We start from the raw sequence: 19,560 nt of genomic DNA on the forward strand, positions 1-19,560 counted from the left end.
TAGGTGTGCGATCTGATGAGGGAAAGGGAAGCTGTCAATGCCGCATTGCAAGGAGCATTTTGAAGGCCTCTTCAGTCAAGAATCAATTGTTGACGCGCACATCTTCAACTCCGCCCCACAACTGGGAATGCCGCCGATGCCCATGGAGGTGACGAAAGCCATCAGGCAAATGAAGAGCAACAAAGCGGCAGGAGGTGGTGGAAACCCCCACCCAATGAAAACTTTAAGCACGGAGGAGAGGAGCTAACGCTCCAGCCCCATGCCCTCGTCCCCACACCCCCCCCCGCCGATCCGGAGTGAAGGGGAAGCTCTGAGTGATGGAGGTCATGCCTGACAAATCTGTTAGAATTCTTTGAGGAGGTAACGAGTAGGTTAGGCAAAGGAGAGCCAATGGATGTTATCTACTTGGACTTCCAGAAGGCCTTTGACAAGGTGCCGCACAGGAGGCTGCTCAGTAAGATAAGAGCTCATGGTGTTAGAGGCAAGGTACTAGCATGGATAGAAGATTGGCTGTCTGGCAGGAGGCAGAGAGTGGGGATAAGGGGGTCCTTCTCAGGATGGCAGCCGGTGACTAGTGGAGTTCCGCAGGGGTCAGTGTTGGGACCACAACTTTTCACTTTATGCATTAATGATCTAGATGAAGGAACTGAGGGCATCCTGGCTAAGTTTGCAGATGATACAAAGACAGGTGGAGGGACATGTAGTATTGAGGAGGCGGGGAGGCTGCAGAAGGATCTGGACAGGTTAGGAGAATGGGCAAAGAAGTGGCAGATGGAATACAACATGGGGAAGTGTGAGGTCATGCACTTTGGTAGGAAGAATAGAGGCATAGACTATTTTCTATATGGGGAGAGAATTCAGAAATCTGGAGTGCAAAGGGACTTAGGAGTCCTAGTCCAGGATTCTCTTAAGGTTAACTTGCAGGTTGAGTCGGTAGTTAGGAAGGCAAATGCAATGTTGGCATTTATTTCAAGAGGATTAGAATATAAAAACAGGGATGTGCTGCTGAGGCTTTATAAGGCTCTGGTCAGACCACATTTAGAATGTTGTGAGCAATTTTGGGCTCCGTATCTCAGGAAGGATGTTCTGGCCCTGGAGAGGGTCCAGAGGAGGTTCATGAGAACGATCACAGGAATGAAAGGCTTAACATATGAGGAACGTTTGAGGACTCTGGGTCTATACTCGATGGAGTTTAGAAGGATGAGGGGGGATCTGATTGAAACTTACAGAATACTGAAAGGCCTGGATAGAGTGGACGTGGGGAAGATGTTTCCATTAGTAGGAGAGACTAGGACCCGAGGGCACAGCCTCAGAGTAAAGGGAAGACCTTTTAGAACAGAGATGAGGAGAAACTTCTTTAGCCAGAGATTGGTGAATCTATGGAATTCATTGCCACAGAAGGCTGTGGAGGCCAGGTCATTGAGTGTATTTAGGGTCGTGATTGGTAAGGGGATCAAAGGTTATGGGGAGAAGGCGGGAGAATGGGATTGAGAAACTTATCAGCCATGATTGAATGGTGGAGCAGACTCGATGGGCCGAATGGCCTAATTTCTGCTCCTATGTCTTATGGTCTTATGGTGATCTTGAGGATGCCGTGATTGTGGCAACCTTCAAGAAAGGTTGGGGGGGGGGGATTCCCACTGTAGAAATAACAGAGGCCTCTCCCTGCTTTCCACTGCTGGGAAGACCATCACCAGGACCCTTCTGAATGGACTTACCCCACTTGCTGAAGAGCTACTCGCCGAATCAGCTCAATGTGGGTTTAGGCCGCCAAGAGGCAAGGCCAACATGACGTTCCCAGCTTGCCAACCACAAGGAAAATGCCGGGAATGACATCAACCTCTTTAGGTATTGCGGCTTCTCTATCGAGTGGACGGTAAACCATTTTATTCCCCATCCCTCATTGCCCCCTTGAAAAGGTGGGGGGTGAGCTGCCTTCTTGAACCGCTGCAGTCCCTGTGGTGTAGGTACACCCACAGCGCTGTTAGGGAGGGAGTTCCAGGATTTTGACCCACAAGTCCCAGCCGCATTGAATAGGATGCGAGAGGAGCGCCTGGAAAATGTGGAACACTCCCGGTACCTCAGAAGCCATCTTCCCCAGAGAGCTGACATTGAGGGAGAAATCCAGCGTTGTCTGAGATCTACTGCAGCTATCTTTGGTAACCTGAGGAAGCGAGTGTCTGAAGATTGAGACATTGAGACCGAAACCCAACTCATGGTCTATCTTGTTCCTGTGATCCCTACCTTACTGCATGGGGTTGAAACATGGACAATGGACAGGAGGCTGTCCAGGGAGTATTACTGAAGGTAAGCATGCAGGTGCAGCAGGCGGTAAAGAAGGCAAATGGTATGTTGGCCTTCATAGCCAGAGGATTCGAGTACAGGAACAGGGATGTCTTGCTGCAATTGTACAGGGCCTTGGTGAGACCACACCTGGAATATTGTGTGCAGTTTTGGTCTCCTTATCTGAGGAAGGATGTTCTTGCTATAGAGGGAGTGCAGCGAAGGTTTACCTGACTGATTCCTGGGATGGCGGGACTGACATATGAGGAGAGATTGAGTCGGTTAGGATTATATTCGCTGGAGTTCAGAAGAATGAGGGGGGATCTCATAGAAACCTATAAAATTCTAACAGGACTAGACAGGGTAGATGCAGGAAGGATGTTCCCGATGGTGGGGGGAGTCCAGAACCAGGGGTCACAGTCTGAGGATACGGGTTTTCAGACTGAGATGAGGAGAAATATCTTCATTAACAGGAGCGAGGTCACCTTCACTCATTCTGTGTGTGGCCCTTTCGTTCTGACAGCCCGAGGTTATCCTTACTGGATCATCAAGAACAGCTGGGGTGCAGACTGGGGCGAGAAGGTAAGTACTTCCCATTCGTGCATAAGACCGAGGAGGAGGCCATTCTGCCCCTCGAACCTGTTCCAGTATCCACTTTCCCCTCGGCTGATCTGTAACCCAGCCTTGGTTCCGTAAGCCTTAATCCCCCTTCCCCAGCAAAAATGGATCTGTCTCAGTTTACAAATTTCTAATTGACTCCCCCCACCCACCCCCTCCTCCAAAGACTCGACATTTTTGCTGGGGTGGGTGGGGGGGGAGAGAGTTCCCAGATTCCCACTCCCCTCTGTGTGAGGAAGTGCCTCCTGACATCGCCCCTGAACGGCCTGACTCTCATTTTAAGGTTAACCCCACCCAGCCCCCACCCCAACCCAGCCCCCAGTCCTTGTTCTGGACGCCCCTCCCCCAAAGGAAATCATTTTTATCCCGTCAAATCCTTTAATCATCTTAAAAACCTCAATTGGACAGAATCTTTCCCCTCAAGTATTTATCCATTTCCCTTCTGGAAAGTCCCTATTGAATCTGCTCCCGCCGCCCTTTCAGGCAGCGCCTTCCAGATCACAACAACTCGCTGTGTAAAAAAAAATTCTCCTTATCTCCCCCTCTCTCTGGTTCTTTTGCCGATTCTCTTCAATCTGTGTCCCCTCTGGTTACCGACCCTCCTGCCACTGGGAAACACTTTCCCCTTATTTACTCTATCCAAACCCCCTCATGATTTTGAACGCCCCGATTAAATCAACCCCTTAACCTTCTCTGCGATAAGATTATAGGATCATAAGAAACAGGAGTAGGCCATTCGGCCCCTCGAGCCTGCTCTACCATTCAATAAGATCATGGCTGATCTGATTTATGGCCTTAGCTTCACTTTCCTGCCTGTCCCCCTCAACCCTTGACTCCCCTATCGATCAAAGATCTGTCTACCTCAGCCTTGAATGTATTCAATGACCCAGCCTCCACTGCTCTCTGGGGAAGAGATTTCCACAGACTAGCGACCCTCTGAGAGAGGAAATTTCTCCTCATCTCCATCTCACATGGGAGACCCTTTATTTTGAAACTGTGGCCCCCTCGTTCTAGACTCCCCCACAAGGGGGAAATATCCTCTCAGCCTCCACCCTGTCAAACCCCCTCAGAATCTTATATGTTTCAATAAGGTCGCCTCTCAGAATCACAGAATCACACGGTGAAGAAGAGGCCCTTCAGCCCATCGAGTCTGCACCGACACGTGAGAAACACCTGACCTACCTACCTAATCCCATTTACCAGCGCTTGGCCCATAGCCTTGAATGTTATGACGTGCCAAGTGCTCATCCAGGTACTTTTTAAAGGATGTGAGGCTAACCCGCCTCCACCACCCTCCCAGGCAGCGCGTTCCAGACCCTCACCACCCTCTGGGTAAAAAAGCTTTTCCTCACATCTCCCCTAAACTTCCTGCCCCTCACCTTGAACTGTGCCCCCTTGTGACTGACCCTTCAACTAAGGGGAACAGCTGCTCCCTATCCACCCTGTCCATGCCCCTCATAATCTTGTACACCTCGATCAGGTCGCCCCTCAGCCTTCTCTGCTCCAACGAAAGCAACCCTAGTCTATCCAACCTCTCTTCATAACTTAAATGTTTCATCCCAGGCAACATCCTGGTGAATCTCCTCTGCACCCCCTCCAGTGCAATCACATCCTTCCTATAATGTGGCGACCAGAACTGCACACAGTACTCCAGCTGTGGCCTCACCAAGGTTCTATACAACTCCAACATGACCTCCCTACTTTTGTAATCTATGCCTCGATTGATAAAGGCAAGTGTCCTTTATCACCACCCCACTAACATGCCCCTCTGCCTTCAGAGATCTATGGACACACACGCCAAGGTCCCTTTGTTCCTCAGAACTTCCTAGTGTTATGCCGTTCATTGAATACTTTCTTGTCAAATTACTCCTTCCAAAGTGTATCACCTCACACTTTTCAGGGTTAAATTCCATCTGCCACTTATCTGCCCATTTGACCATCCCGTCTATATCTTCCTGTAGCCCAAGACACTCAACCTCACTGTTAACCACATTTTTGTGTCATCTGCAAACTTACTAATCCTACCCCCCATGTTGTCATCTATGTCGTTTATATAAATGACAAATAATAGGGGACCGAGCACAGATCCCTGTGGTACGCCACTGGACACTGGCTTCCAGTCACTGAAGCATCCTTCTGTCATCACCCTCTGTCCCCTACAACGAAGCCAATTTTGAATCCACCTGATCAAATTACCCTGTATCCCATGTGCATTTGCCTTCTTTATAAGTCTCCCATGTGGGACCTTGTCAAAGGCTTTGCTGAAATCCATATAAACTACAACAACTGCACTACCCTCATCTACACACCTGGTCACCTCCTCAAAAAATTCAATCAAATTTGTTAGGCATGACCTCCCTCTGACAAAGCCATGGTGACTATCCCTGATCAAACCTTGCCTCTCCAAGTGGAGATAGATTCTCTCCTTCAGAATTTTCTCCAATAGTTTCTCTACCACTGACGTGAGACTCACTGGTCTGTAGTTCCCTGGCTTATCTCTACAACCCTTCTTAAACAGCAGAACCACATTAGCTGTTCTCCAGTCCTCTGCCACCTCCCCCGTGGCCAGAGAGGTATTAAAAATTTGGGTCAGAGCCCCTGCGATCTCCTCCCTTGCCTCCCTCAGCAGTCTGGGATGCAACTCATCCGGACCTGGAGATTTGTCCACTTTTAAGCCTGCCAACTCCTCCAATACCTTATCACTCCCTATATCAATTTGCTTAAGAACCTCGCAGTCTCTCTCCCCAAGTTCCATACCTTCATCCTCATTCTCTTGGGTGAAGACGGACGTGAAGTATTCATTCAACACTCTGGCGATGTCCTCTGGCTCCACCCATAGATTGCCCCCTTGGTCCCTTATGGGCCCTTCTCTTTCCCTGGTTATCCTCTTCCCATTGATATACTTATAGAATATCTTGGGATTTTCCCTACTTTTACCAGCCAGAGCTTTCTCATATCCCCTCTTTGTTCTCCTAATTGCTTTTTTAAGTTCCACTTTGCCTTCCTCATCACTTGCTGTACGTGAATGCTGACTTTTTGTGATTCATGTACGAGGACACCCAGATCGCTCTGCACTGCAGCATTCTGTATTCTGTCCTCGTTTAACTGATATTCTGCTTTTATTATTCTTCCTGCCAAAGTGAACAACCTCACATTTTCCCACATTATACTCCATCTACCAATTTTTTTCCTGCTCACTTATATACATTTCCCTTTGAAGACCCTTTGTATCCTCCCCGCAACTTACTTTCCCACCTATCTTTGTATCATCAGCAAATTTGGCTGCAATACATTCAGTCCTGTCATGCAAATCATCAATATAGATTGTAAATAGTTGAGGCCTGAGCACTGACCCCTGTGGCACTCCATTAGTTACAGTTTGCCAACCTGAAAATGCCCCATTTATCCTGACTATCTGCTTCCTGTTAGTTAGCCAAACCTCTGTCTACAAAAATATATATCACCATCAATGCCATGAGCTCTTACCTTGTGTAGTAACCTTTTATGTGGCATCTCATCAAATGCCTTTTGGAAATCCAAATACCGCACATCTACTGGTTCTCCTTTATCCACCCTCTTTGTTAGATCCTCCGAGAATGCGAATAAATCAATGAATGTAGTGCATGATGTGGTGGGGGAGGTGAGAGAGGGAGCATCACTGGATAGTGTTTGAGAGTGAGAATTACCCCCACAGCAGACTTTCTCCTAATGCTGGGGGTGGGCACGTAGAGGACAATTGTGGCTAACCCAGCCCACAGATAAGAAGCTGAATCTGAGGCCTCAGTCTGTACCTCAGCTTGACAGTGGTTACATGACAGGAAGAAAGAGCTTGCTTTCAAACAGCAGGAGGCCATTCAGCCCATTGTACCTGTGTCAGCTCTGAGGGAGCTATCCAATTGGCCCCACTGATTTATCCGCTTTCCCCCTGCAAATTTACTTCCCTGCAATCTGGGGAAATTTTGCCGGGTTATCGAGGAGCGTTCTGGTTTCCAAGGAGACAGCCCACGCTGTGGTGGGGTGGAGTGGGGGGGCAAAGCAGTGACTACTCGCAGGGCCACCAGCACTGACTTGGATGGCGATGTGGTTCCGAGTGAGAGATTGGGATCGTTCCCGTTGATTTGTGTGTGGCTCCGATGATGGGAGCACAGTTGGTCACGGTGCCACTATGAACAACCCCATAGATCTTTGGGAATCCCGCTGACTGGATCCCAAAACACAGGGGGAAAAAGGGAAAAGGGATTGTTCCATTAGAATCTATCCAATAAGAGTAGTTGGGAAGGAATTGGATCGTTGGAATTCTGGCCAATGGGATGGACGGGTCCATTGAAATCCTGGCCAATGAGAGTAAGATTACAGTGTTCTCTCTCTCTCTCTCTTTCCTTCTCTCTCCCCCCACATCTCTCTTTCTCAGTATATATACAATATATATGAACACATCATTGAAATCCTGACCAATGAGAGTAAGATTAGTGTTCTCACTCTCTCTCCACATCCCCTCTTTCTCTCTTTCTCCCTGTGTGTCTTTCTTTCCCAACCGCTCTGTTTCTCTCTCTCTCTCTCTCTCTCTTGATATATACAATGTATATGAATACATCATTGTCCATTCACAATAGGGGAAAACTCCACTCTCTTGTATGTAAAGCATGTTCATGAGGAAGTCACTTTCTCCCACCCTCCTTTATCTCACAGGGATACTTCCGTATCTACCGCGGAGAAGGAGCTTGTGGAATCAACAAGTTACCCATCACCGTTGTCATCTAATAGAAGAGCTGGCAAATCGCACGGAGAGACACGGGCAGTTCCACCGCACGCAGCCCTTCAGGAGGAGGGAGCTCAGATTCGCAGCTTAACGCAGCTTCGGTGCTCAAAAGGGGATCGTCCTAGACCCCCACCCCCACCCCCCAACCCCCAACACCCCCCGCCCCTTGGCGATGCCAATCGCACTTCCCAATTCCAGTGCCATTCCCTGACCCGCTCAGTACCAGATGTTACACCGGTATCAGGCACTCTCTAAACGCCCGATTCATGTACAAGTCGCAAGGCCCCATTTCGGATCCAATCGGCAACTGGTTCCGGGTAAAAACAAAGCAGAAATGTTGAGGAGAAACGATCGTGTGATTTTGGGAGTTGACTTTTAATGATAACCAACCAATCAGGGGTCACTTGTAATTCTGGCCAATGGGAAGAGAGTAGTCAATTGGAATTCTGGCCAATAGGAAGGGATTGGTTGATTGGAATTCTGGCCAATGGGAAGTGATTGTTTGATTGGAATTCTACCTGATTGGAAGGGATTGGTCCATTGTATTGCTGTTGTCCAATTTAACTCGACTGTATCTCAAACAGATGTGGTTTTCAGCTTTTGCGATACTTTAATAAAGCAACATGAACATCCCAGTGACTTGAGTTATTTTGTTATCACTATCTCTGGGGAACCCAATCAGCCTCTGGCCCAGCCTATTGCCCTGCTAAGTCTTAGAAAGGGGGAATGATGGGGTGAGATGAAGAGAGGGTGAGAGGAGGCTCGAGTGGAGCATTAACACCAGCACGGAGCAGGTGGGCCGAATGGCCTGTTTCTGTGTCAAACTCATCGCTTAGATTCCAGTCTGTAACTCATTCTCGGGTATCTGTTATTCTATATATAAACCACCCGAACCCCTCGATTAGATTCCAGTCTGTAACTCACTCCCAGGTATCTGTTATTCTATATATAAACCACCCGAACCCCTCGATTAGATTCCAGTCTGTAACTCACTCCCTGGTATCTGTTATTCTATATATAAACCACCCGAATCCCTTGATCATAACTAGTACATATCGACGCACCCAGACCAGCTGGCTTTAATCCACTTAAGACATACCCGCAGACTAAACCTCTATTGTAACAGAAAAGTATTTTCCAAAATACTATATACATTAATAACTTCATGACACTCCTTATGTGACTCGGGGTCAAATTTTGTCTGACAAATCTCCTGTGAAGCACCTTGGGATGTTTTACTATTTTCAAGGCGCTGTATAACGTTGTTGTGAGGGACAGGCATGAATGATTTCTGCCTGTGTCAGCACCAGGTTCCAACATCTGGCAGAGTAGCGGCGACTGGGGTGTAAGCTGCTTCTGGTCCGTTCAGACAATGTCCCTGAACCCTGAGCTCAGAAGGACGCTCCGTCTCCCCTTTCTCCGCATCGCCCGTTATTCGTGGCTTCTCCGAGCACGTTTGGCACGTTTGGCCCAAGTTTCAGTGCTGGGTTATTTTGTTCTCCACTTACTGCGTGTAGAAGTTTTCCCTCCTGTTGCCATTGGATCGTTTCCCATTCACTCTAAATGGGTGGATAGCGCGTTTAGAGAGGGGGGTCACACCGCAGCTGAAGGGACTTGAGGAAGGAAGGGAATGGGCGACCACCAGGCAGTCCAAGAGAAACAGGCAGGTAGTTCAGGAGTCCCCCGGGGGTCTCGCTCGCAAATCGGCATTCCGTTTTTGGAGGCTGATGAGGGCTCTGGTTCCTCCAGGGAGTGCCGACAGAGCCAAGCTACAGGCACCACAAGCAGCCTGTCTGTACAGGAGGGGAGGAAGGGAGGAAGAGCAATAGTAATAGGGGATTCTATAGTCAGGCGCTACTGTGGCCATCAACGTGACTCCAGGATGGTGTGTTGCCTCCCTGGTGCCAGGGTCCGGGATGTCACTGAACGGCTGCAGGGCACCCTGAAGGGGGAGGGTGATCAGGCAGAGGTCATGGTACATGTTGGTACCAATGACATAGGTGGAAAGAGGGATGAGGTCTTGCATCAAGAATTCAGGGAGTTAGGCAGTAGACTGAAGAGCAAGACCTCTCGGGTTGTAATCTCTGGATTACTCCCAGTGACCCGTGCTAGTGAGCTCAGAAATAGGAGAATAGCGCAGATGAATACGTGGTTTAAGAGTTGGTGCAGGAGGGAGGGTTTTAGATTCCTGGATCACTGGGACCGTTTCTGGGGAAGGTGAGACCTGTACAAGCAGGACAGTCTACATCTGAACCAGAGCGGGTCTAATATCCTTGTGGGCGGGTTTGCTAGTACTGTTGAGAGCAGTTTAAACTAATTCGGCAGGGGGAGGGGACACAGAATGTTAGCAGAATAGGGACATGTCATAATCCAGTAAAACAATCAAGTCAGAGGGAGTACAGCTGCAATAAGCTTCAATGGAGCAAGGCAAGGCTGGAATGGCCTCTACTTTAATGCCAGGAGTATTACAGGTAAAACGGATGAGTTAAGGGTGAGGATTGACATGTGGAATTGTGATATAGTAGCCATCACTGAGACATGGTTGAGGGATGGGCAGGATTAACAGCTCAACATTCCGGGATATACAATCTTCAGACGAGACAGGGGAGGGGATAAAAGAGGAGGAGGCATTGCATTGTTAGTTAAAGAGTCAGTTACTGCAGTAAGGAGAGATGATATCTTGGAGGGGACATCGAATGAAGCTTTGTGGGTAGAGTTTAGGAATAAAAAAGGGGCAGCCACATTGTTAGGTGTTTATTATAGACCCCCAGGTAAATTGAGGAGCAAATATGTGCACAATTAGTGGAGGTGTGTAAAAACAATAACAACAGGGTAATTATATTAGGTGATTTCAACTTTCCCAACATTAATTGGGATAGACATAGTGTTAAGGGCTTGGATGGAGTGGATTTCTTGAAATGTGTACAGGAGAGCTTTTTAGGTCAATATGTAGAGGGTCCAACAAGGGACGGCGCAGTGCTGGACCTAATTCTGGGGAATGAAGCCGGACAAGTAGTGGCTGAGGTGGTGGTGGACGAGCATTATAGCGATAGCGACCACAACATGGTACAGTTTAAGTTTGTTATGGACAAAGAAGTAGACAAGTTGCAAAAAAGTGTTTTGGATTGGGGGAGAGTGGATTTTAGTAAAGTAAGGCAGGATCTGGCCAAGGTAGACTGGGAACAGCTGCTTGTGGGGAAATCTACAGAGGAGCAGTGGGGGGCATTCAAAAAGGAAATGGGGAGGGTACAGTCTCAACATGTTCCCTCTAGAGTGATAGGAAGGAGTAACAATCCCAGAGAACCATGGATGACCAGAGATATTCAGGATACGATGAGAAGGAAAAAAGAGGCTTTTAGCAAGTACAAGGGAAGCAAATCAGCAGAGGCATTAGTGGAGATCAGACAGTGTAGGGTGGAGCTTAAGAAAGCAATTAGGAGTGCAAAGAGGGGATATGAGAAAGCTCTGGCTGGTAAAAGTAGGGAAAATCCCAAGATATTCTATAAGTATATCGATGGGAAGAGGATAACCAGGGAAAGAGTAGGGCCCATTAGGGACCAAGGGGGCAATCTATGGGTGGAGCCAGAGGACATTGCTAGAGTGTTGAATGAATACTTCACGTCCGTCTTCACCCAAGAGAATGAGGATGAAGGTATTGAACTCGGGGTGAGAGACTGCGAGGTTCTTAAGCAAATTGATATAGGGAGTGACAAGGTATTGGAGGTGTTGGCAGGTTTAAAAGTGGACAAATCTCCAGGTTCGGATGATTTGTGTCCCAGGCTGCTGAGGGAGGCAAGGGAGGAGATCGCAGGGGCTCTGACCCAAATTTTTAATTCCTCTCTGGCCATGGGGGAGGTGCCAGAGGACTGGAGAACAGCTAATGTGGTTCCGCTATTTAAGAAGGTTTGTAGAGATAAGCCAGGGAACTACAGACCAGTGAGTCTCACGTCAATGGTAGAGAAACTATTGGAGAAAATTCTGAAGGAGAGTATCTATCTCCACTTGGAGAGGCAAGGTTTGATCAGGGATAGTCAGCATGGCTTTGTCAGAGCGAGGTCATGCCTAACAAATTTGATTGAATTTTTTGAGGAGGTGACCAGGTGTGTAGATGAGGGTAGTGTAGTTGATGTAGTCTATATGGATTTCAGCAAAGCCTTTGGCAAGGTCCCACATGGGAGACTTATAAAGAAGGCAAATGCACATGGGATACAGGGTAATTTGATAAGGTGGATTCAAAATTGGCTTAGTTGTCGAAGACAGAGGGTGATGGCAGAAGGCTGCTTCAGTGACTGGAAGCCAGTGTCCAGTGGCGTACCACAGGGATCTGTGCTGGGTCCCCTATTATTTGTCATTTATATAAACGACATAGATGACTATGTGGGGGGTAGGATTAGTAAGTTTGCGGATGACACGAAGATTAGCCGGGTGGTTAATAGTGAGGTTGAGTGTCTTGGGCTACAGGAAGATATAGACGGGATGGACAAATGGGCAGATAAGTGGCAGATGGAATTTAACCCTGAAAAGTGTGAGGTGATACACTTTGGAAGGAGTAATTTGACAAGAAAGTATTCAATGAACGGCATAACACTAGGAAGTTCTGAGGAACAAAGGGACCTTGGCGTGTGTGTCCATAGATCTCTGAAGGCAGAGGTGCATGTTAGTGGGCTGATGAAAAAGGCATATGGGACACTTGCCTTTATCAATCGAGGCATAGATTACAAAAGTAAGGAGGTCATGTTGGAGTTGTATAGAACCTTTGTGAGGCCACAGCTGGAGTACTGTGTGCAGTTCTGGTCGCCACATTATAGGAAGGATGTGATTGCACTGGAGGGGGTGCAGAGGAGATTCACCAGGATGTTGCATGGGATGAGTTATGAAGAGAGGTTGGATAGACTTGGGTTGCTTTCGTTGGAGCAGAGAAGGCTGAGGGGCGACCTGATCGAGGTGTACAAGATTATGAGGGGCATGGACAGTGTGGATAGGAAGCAGCTGTTCCCCTTAGTTGAAGGGTCAGTCACGAGGGGACATAAGTTCAAAGTGAGGGGCAGGAGGTTTAGGGGGGATGTGAGGAAAAACCTTTTTACCCAGAGGGTGGTGACGGTCTGGAATGCGCTGACTGGGAGGGTGGTGGAGGCGGGTTGCCTCACATCCTTTAAAAAGTACCTGGATGAGCACTTGGCAGGTCAAAACATTCAAGGCTATGGGCCAAGTGCTGGTAAATGGGATTAGGTAGGTAGGTCAGGTGTTCCTCATGCATCGATGCAGACTTGATGGGCCAAAGGGCCTCTTCTGCGCTGTGTGATTCTGTGATTCTGTGATCAGATTCCAGACTGTAACTCACACCCGTGTATCTGTTATTCTATATATAAACCACCCGAGCCCCTCGATTTGATTCCAGTCTGTAACTCACTCCCGGGTATCTGTTAGACTATATATAAACCACCCAAACCCCTCGATCAGGCTCCAGTCTGTAATTCACTCCCGGGTATCTGTTACTCTATATATAAACCCCTCGAACAGCTTGATTAGATTCCAGTCTGTAATTGACTCCCGGGTATCTGTTATTCTATATATAAACCCCTCGAATACCTCGATTAGATTCCAGTCTGTAACTCACTCCCGGGTATCTGTTATTCTATATATAAATGACCCCGAACCCCTCGATTAGATTCCAGTCTGTAACTCGCTCCTGGGTATCTGTTATTCTATATATAAACCACCCAAACACCTCGATCAGGTTCCAGTCTGTAATTCATTCCCGGGTATTTGTTATTCTATATATAAACCAACCCGAACCCCTCGATTAGATTCCAGTATGGAAATCACTCCCGGGTATCTGCTTTTCTAAAAATAAAACACCCCGAACCCCTCGATTAGATTCCAGTCTGTAACTCACTCCTGGGTATCTGTTATTCTATATACAAACCACCCCGAACCCCTCGATTAGATTCCAGCCTGTAACTCATTGCAGGGTATCTGTTATTCTATATATCAACCACCCCAAACGCCTCGATTGGATTCCAGTCTGTAACTCACTCCCACGTATCTGTTGTTCTATATATAAATTACCCCGAATCCCTCGATTAGATTCCAGTCTGTAACTCACTCCGGGGTATCTGTTATTCTGTATATAAACCACCCCGAACCCCTCGATTAAATTCCAGTCTGTAACTCACTCCTGGGTATCTGTTATTCTATAATTAAACCCCCCTGAACCCCTCGATTAGATTCCAGCATGTAACTCACTCCCGGGTATCTGTTACACTATATATAAAAACCCTGAACTCCTCGATTAGATTCCAGTCTATAACTCACTACCAGGTACCTGTTATTCTATATTTAAACCACCCGAAACCCTTGATTAGATTCCAGTCTGTAACTCAATCCCGGGTATCTGTTATTCTATGCCTAAACACCCTGAATCACAGGTCATAAGAGCATGGGGAGTATGGGGTTACTGGGTAACAATGGGGTTATGGGGAAAGAATGGGGACAATGGGGTTACTGGGTAATAATGAGGAGAATATGGGTTACAGGGTAAGAATGGGGAGAATGGGGTTACTGGGTAAGAATGGGGAGAATGGGGTTACTGGGTAAGAATGGGGAGAATGGGGATACTGGGTAAGAATGGGGAGTATAGGGTTACTGGGTAACAATGGGGAGAATGGGGTTACGGGGTAAGAATGGGGAGAATGGGGTTACTGGGTAAGAATGGGGAGAATGGGGTTACTGGGTAAGAATGGGGAGAATGGGGTAACTGGGTAAGAATGGGCAGAATGGGGTTACTGGGTAAGAATGGGGAGAATGGGGTTACTGGGTAAGAATGGGCAGAATGGGGTTACTGGGTATGAATGGGGAGAATGGGGTTACTGGGTAAGAATGGGGAGAATGGGGTTACTGGGTAAGAATGGGGAGATTGGGGTAACTGGGTAAGAATGGGGAGTATTGGTTACTGGGTAAGAATGGGGAGTATGGGGTTACTGGGTAAGAATGGGGAGAATGGGATTACTGGATAAGAATGGGGTTACTGGGTAAGAATGGGGAGAATGGGGTTACTGGGTAAGAATGGGGAGAATGGGGTTACTGGGTAAGATTGGGGATTATGGGGTAGCTGGGTAAGAATGGGGAGAAAGGGGTTACTGGGTAAGAATGGGGAGAATGGGGTTACTGGGTAAGAATAGGGAGAATGGGGTTACTGGGTAAGAATGGGGAGTATGGGGTTACTGGGTAAGAATGGGGATAATGGGGATACTGGGTAAGAATGGGAAGTATGGGGTTACTGGGCAAGAATTGGGAGTATGGGGTTACTGGATAAGAATGGGCAGAATGGGGTTATTGGCTATGAATGGGGGGAATAGGGTTACTGGGTACAAATGGGAAGAATGGGGTTACAGGGTAAGAATGGGGAGAATGGGGTTACTGGGTAAGAATGGGGAGTATGTGGTTACTGGGTAAGAATGGGGAGTATGGGGTTACTGGGTATGAATGGGGAGTATGTGGTTACTGGGTAAGAATGGGGAGTTTGGGGTTACTGGGTAAGAATGGGGAAAATGGGGTTATTGGGTAAGAATGGGGAGAATGGGGTAACTGGGTAAGAATGGGGAGTTTGGGGTTACTGGGTAAGAATGGGGAGAATGGGGTAACTGGGTAAAAATGGGGAGTATGGGGTTACTGGGTAAGAATGGGGAGAGTGGGGTTACTGGGTAAGAATGGGGAGAATAGGGTTAAAAGGGTAAGAATGGGGAGAATGGGGTTACTGGGTAAGAATGGGGAGTATGTGGTTACTGGGTAAGAATGGGGAGTATGGGGTTACTGGGTATGAATGGGGAGTATGTGGTTACTGGGTAAGAATGGGGAGTTTGGGGTTACTGGGTAAGAATGGGGAAAATGGGGTTATTGGGTAAGAATGGGGAGAATGGGGTAACTGGGTAAGAATGGGGAGTTTGGGGTTACTGGGTAAGAATGGGGAGAATGGGGTAACTGGGTAAAAATGGGGAGTATGGGGTTACTGGGTAAGAATGGGGAGAGTGGGGTTACTGGGTAAGAATGGGGAGAATAGGGTTAATGGGTAAGAATGGGGAGAATGTGCTTACTGGGTAAGAATGGGGAGTATGGGGTTACTGCGTACGAATGGGGAGAAAGGGGTTACTGGGTAAGAATGGGGAGAATGGGGTTACTGGGTAAGAATGGGGAGAATGGGGTTACTGGGTAAGAATGGGGGGAATGGGTTTACTGCGAAAGAATGGGGAGAATGGGGTTACTGGGTAAGAATGGGGAGAATGGGTTTACTGGGTAAGAATGGGGTTAATGGGTATGATTCGGGAGAATGGGGTTACTGGGTAAGAATGGGGAGAATGGGGAAACTGTGTAAGAATGGGTAGAGTAGGGTTACTGGGTAAGAACAGGTAGAATGGGGTTACTGGATAAAAATGGGGAGAATGGGGTTATTGGGTAAGAATGGGGAGAATGGGGCTACTGGGTAAGAATGGGGAGAATGGGGTTACTGGGTTAGAATGGGGAGAATGGGGTTACTGGGTAAGAATGGGGAGAATGGTATTACTGGGTAAGAATGGGGAGTATGGGGTTAGTGGGTAAGAATGGGGAGAATGAGGTTACTGGCTAAGGATGGGGAGTATGGGGTTACTGGTGATGAATGGGGCGAATGGGGTTACTGGGTAAGAAAGGGGAGAATGGGGTTACTGGGTAGCAATGGGGAGAATGGGGGTACTGGGTATGAATGGGGAGAATGGGGTTACTGGTTAAGAATGGGGAGAATGGGGTTACTGGGTAAGAATGGGGTTACAGGGTAAGAATGGGGAGAATGGGGTTACTGGGTAAGAATGGGGAGAATGGGGTTACTATGTAAGAATGAGGACAATGGGGTTACTGGTTAAGAATGGAGAGAATGGGGTTACTGGGAAAGAATGGGGGGAATGGGGTTACAGGGTAAGAATGGGGAGAATGATGGTAATTGGTTAGAATGGGGAGAATGGGGTCACTGGGTACGAATCGGGAGAATGGGGTTACTGGGTAAGAATGGTGAGTATGTGGTAACTGGGTAAGAAAGGGGAGAATGGGGTTACTTGGTAAGAATGGGGAGAATGGGGTTACTGGATACAAAAGGGGAGACTGGGGTTACTTGGTAAGAATGGGGAGAATAGGGTTAATGGGTAAGAATGGGGAGAATGGGGCAACTGGGCACAAATGGGGAGAATGGGGTTACTGGGTCAGAATGGGGAGAATGAGGTAACTGGGTATGAATGGGGAGAATGCGGTTACTTGATAAGAATGGAGAGAATTGGGTTACTTGGTTAGAATGGGGAGAATGGGGTTAATGGGTAAGAATGGATAAAATGGGGTTACTTGATACGAATGAGGAGAACAGGGATATTTGGTAAGAATGGGGAGAATGGGGTTAATGGGTAAGAATGTGGAGAATGGGGTTACTGGGTAGTAATGAGGAGAATAGGGTTACTGGGTAGGAATAGGGAGAATGGTGTTACTGGGTAAGAATGGGGACACTGGGTAAGAATGGGGAGAATGGGGTTACTGGGTATGAATGGTGAGAATTGGGTTACTGGGTAAGAATGGGGAGAATGGGGATACTGCGTAAGAATGGGGAGCATAGGGTTACTGTGTAACAATGGGGAGAATGGGGTTATGGGGTAAGAATGGGGAGAATGGGGATACTGGGTAAGAATGGGGAGAATGGGGTTACTGGGTAAGAATGTGGAGAATGGGGTTACTGGGTAAGAATGGGGAGAATGGGGTTACAAGGTAAGAATGGGCAGAATGTGGTACTGGGTAAGAATGGGGAGAATCGCGTTACTCGGTTAGAATGGGGAGAATGGGGTTAATGGGTAAGAATGGGGAGAATGGGGTTACTGGGTACGAATGGGGAGAATGGGGTTACTGGGCAAGAATGGGGAGAATGTGGTTATTGGGTAAGAATGGGGAGAATGGGGTTACTGTGTAAGAATGGGGAGAATGGGTTTACTGGGTAAGAATGGGGAGTATCGGGTTAATGGGTAAGAATGGGGAGAATGGGGTAACTGGGTACTTTTGGGGAGAACGGGGTTACTGGGTAAGAATGGACTGAATGGGGGTACTGGGTAAGAATGGGGAGTGTGGGGTTAATGGGTAAGAATGGGGAGAATGGGGTAACTGGGTACTTTTGGGGAGAACGGGGTTACTGGGTAAGAATGGACTGAATGGGGTTACTGGGTAAGAATGGGGACTATGGGGTTACTGGGTAAGAATGGAGAGAATTGGATTACTTGGTAAGAATGGGGAGAATGGGGTTAATGGGTAAGAATGGGGAGAATGGGGTTACTGGGTACGAATGGGGAGAATGGGATTACTGGGCAAGAATGGGGAGAATGTGGTTACTGGGTAAGAATGGGGAGAATGGGGTTACTGGGTAAGAATGGGGAGAATGGGGTTACTGGGTAAGTATGGGGAGAATGGGTTTACTGGGTACGAATCGGGAGTATGGGTTTAATGGGTAAGAATGGGAATTATGGGGTTACTGGGTAAGAATGGGGAGAATATGATTACTGGGTAAGAATGGGGTTAATGGGTATGAAGTGGGAAAATGGGGTTACTGGGTAAGAATGGGGAGAATGGGGTTATTGGATAACAATGGGGAGAATGGGGTTACTGGGTTAGAATGGGGAGAATGGGGTTACTGGGATAGAATGGGGAGTAAGGTTTTACTGGGTAAGAATGGGCAGAATGGGGTTACTGGGTAAGAATGCGGAGAATGGGGTTACTGGCGAATAATGGGGAGAATGGGGTTTCTGGCGAAGAATGAGGAGAATGGGGTTACTGGGTAAGAATGGGGAGAATGGGGTTACTGGGTAAGAATGGGGAGAATGAGGTTACTGGGTTAGAATTGGGAGAATGGGGTTACTGGGTAAAAATGGGGTTACAGGGTAAGAATGGGGAGAAGGGAGATACTGGGTAAGAATGGGAAGAATGGGGTTACTAGGTAAGAATTTGTCAATGGGGTTACTGGTTAAGAATGGGGAGAATGGGGTAACTGGGTAAGAATGGGGAGAATGGGATTACTGGGTAAGAATGGGGAGAATGGGATTACTGGGTAAGAATGGGGAGAATGGGTTTACTTGGTAAGAATGGAGAGAATGGGGTTACTGGGTAAGAATGGGGAGAATGGGGTTACTTGGTAAGAATGGGGAGAATGAGGTTAATTGGTTAGAATGGGGAGAATGGGGACACTGGGTACGAATAGGGAGAATGGGGTTACTGGGTAAGAATGGAGAGTATGTGGTAACTGGGTAAGAAAGGGGAGAATGGGGTTACTGGATACGAAATGGGAGAATGGGGTTACTTGGTAAGAATGGGGAGAATAGAGAAACGGGGTAAGAATGGGGAAAATGGTGTTACTGGGTAAGAATGGGGAGAATGGGGTTACTTGGTAAGAATGGTGTTACAGGGTAAGAATGGGGAGAATGGGGTTACTGGGTAAGAATGGGGAGACTGGGGTTACGATGTAAGAATGAGGACAATGGGATTACTGGTAAAGATTGGGGAGAATGGGGTTACTGGGTAAGAATGGGGAGTAAGGGTTTACTGGGTAAGAATGGGGAGAATGGGGTTAATGGGTAAGAATGGGGAGCATGCGGTTACTGGGTAAGAAAGGGGAGTATGGGTTTACTGAGTAAGAAGGGGGAGTATGGGGTTACATGGTAAGAATTGGGAGAATAGGTTTACTGGGTAAGAATAGGGAGAATGGGGTTACTGGGTAAGAATGGGGAGAATGGGGTTATTGGGTAAGAATGGGGAGTATGGGGATACATGGTAAGAATGGAGAGTAAGGGGTTACTGGGTAAGAATGGGCAGAATGGGGTTACTAGGTCAGAATGGGGAGAATGTGGTTA

At 47.7% G+C, this 19,560-nt stretch overlaps 1 protein-coding gene across 2 annotated transcripts in view; it reads left to right on the forward strand.

Moving 5' to 3' along the window:
- LOC144674812 (cathepsin L-like) overlaps positions 1 to 8,292 on the forward strand; it is a 37,799-nt gene extending 29,507 nt beyond the window's left edge. For both annotated transcript variants that reach the window (XM_078536009.1, XM_078536010.1), the window contains 2 exons: positions 2,807 to 2,865; positions 7,591 to 8,292. In XM_078536009.1, the coding sequence (XP_078392135.1) occupies positions 2,807 to 2,865; positions 7,591 to 7,662 (131 nt within the window). In that variant the 3' untranslated portion in view covers positions 7,663 to 8,292. The remainder of the gene's footprint in view (positions 1 to 2,806; positions 2,866 to 7,590) is intronic.
- Positions 8,293 to 19,560: the final 11,268 nt, after the last annotated feature.

Source organism: Cetorhinus maximus, unplaced genomic scaffold (assembly GCF_964194155.1).
Source record: "Cetorhinus maximus unplaced genomic scaffold, sCetMax3.hap1.1 HAP1_SCAFFOLD_822, whole genome shotgun sequence".
Classification (NCBI taxonomy): domain Eukaryota; kingdom Metazoa; phylum Chordata; class Chondrichthyes; order Lamniformes; family Cetorhinidae; genus Cetorhinus; species Cetorhinus maximus.